This window comes from Odontomachus brunneus, unplaced genomic scaffold, assembly GCF_010583005.1.
Source record: "Odontomachus brunneus isolate Ranch 3 - 2012 unplaced genomic scaffold, Obru_v1 Obru_scaffold_167, whole genome shotgun sequence".
Classification (NCBI taxonomy): domain Eukaryota; kingdom Metazoa; phylum Arthropoda; class Insecta; order Hymenoptera; family Formicidae; genus Odontomachus; species Odontomachus brunneus.
Genome location: NW_022639617.1, coordinates 514,816 through 516,055, shown reverse-complemented (window position 1 = coordinate 516,055; position 1,240 = coordinate 514,816). Strand labels below are relative to the sequence as shown.

General features: G+C 34.3%; 2 protein-coding genes across 9 annotated transcripts in view; both read left to right on the top strand.

Annotated features, from left to right (window-relative positions):
* The window catches only part of LOC116851155 (putative fatty acyl-CoA reductase CG5065), a 32,023-nt gene that overhangs the window by 16,372 nt on the left and 14,411 nt on the right, over positions 1-1,240 (top strand). For 2 of the 6 annotated variants that reach the window (XR_004379529.1, XM_032830276.1), the window contains exon 1: positions 557-600. The exons of 1 other annotated variant lie outside the window; for it this stretch is intronic. Coding sequence is in view for 2 of the 5 variants with exons in the window: in XM_032830279.1 (XP_032686170.1) it covers positions 629-647 (19 nt within the window). In the remaining 3 variants the exon portion in view is untranslated. 3 more of the 6 variants (XM_032830279.1, XM_032830280.1, XM_032830278.1) reach the window with 2 other exon arrangements.
* LOC116851156 (putative fatty acyl-CoA reductase CG5065) overlaps positions 1-1,240 on the top strand; it is a 20,289-nt gene that overhangs the window by 14,634 nt on the left and 4,415 nt on the right. The window contains exon 1 of one of the 3 annotated variants that reach the window (XM_032830281.1): positions 614-755. The exons of the other annotated variants lie outside the window; for them this stretch is intronic. Within the exon in view, the coding sequence (XP_032686172.1) occupies positions 629-755 (127 nt within the window). The 5' untranslated portion in view covers positions 614-628. Of the gene's footprint in view, positions 1-613; positions 756-1,240 lie in introns of those variants that run through there. 3 annotated transcript variants of the gene reach the window in all.

The window sequence follows — 1,240 nt, the reverse complement described above, 5'->3', positions numbered from 1 at the left end:
GCCCGCCCGACAGGGACTTGGCACAGGCGGCCAAGTAATGTGTGTGTGTGTGTGTGTATGTGTGCGTGCGTGCATATGTAATTGAATATAACATTCAGCTTCCATATTTTCGTCGATGAATCTATACCGCATTTTTGGAACTTCTTTTGTCCATAACTTTTTAATGAAGAGTGACCGCCACCTAAAACTTTTTAAATGTTACTCAGGAGGATGACCTCTATTAGATATGTAAAGGTCAAGGTCATCGGCGAGGTATCCTCTAATCTGGACTTTTACCAAAAAAATTTTTCTAAATAACTTTTTAACAAACAAAGAGCGATGCCTAAAACCTATTGAATGTTAATCAGAATGATGGCCTTGACAACATATGTGAAAATCATTGTCCTCGGAAGGTGGTCCGTTTTTGTCAATATTTACCTAAAGTTTTTCTACTGCGTAAAAATGTTGACATGATATATGATTTCTTTTTTTTTTTTTTTTGGTTCAATTCTTATAGTATATAAGAGTGGTGCTGGCTTAGTGAAATTAATGTCTCGTTATATACATCCACTCGCAGATCGTAGCTGAAATTAAATGTAAAGAGGTAAATCAGTATTACTTTAGTACAAGTATCACAGATACTGACAAAATGAGCGACGATTTGTTAGATACTAACGATTCCAACCAATCCAAAATAGTACATTGTAAGAACAAGACCAATATTCAAGAAACGCCGATACAAAAGTTCTACGCAAACCAGTCGATCTTCATTACAGGTATTTATTGTACAAGTTATTATTGTATATATGCAATGTGATCAACAAAGAAATGTTAAATAACAATTGACACATATCGATATTGAGATTTTGGGGAAGTACTCGATTTAGATTCCGGATTACTGTCGCATTTTTCGAGAATTTGTTTTCGACTTTGCGCGAACATTTCAATACCTTTCTTCAAAAAATGAGAAAAACTTAATGGTGTCAACACTTGGATGACCCAATTAACAGTTTTGTTTCGTTCCTTTCCTTGAAGATATGCATTGAAATGTTTACAAAAATTTGAAAACAAATTCACAACGGATATAACATCAAAAACTAAAAATCAGTTCTATCAGTTGAAGTAATCGGTCAAACAATAATGGAAGAATATGATTAATTAGGCGGAACTGGATTCCTCGGGAAGGTCTTAATTGAGAAATTGCTGCGAAGTTGTCCCAATATCTCCAAGATATACATGATGATAAGATCAAAGAAAAACA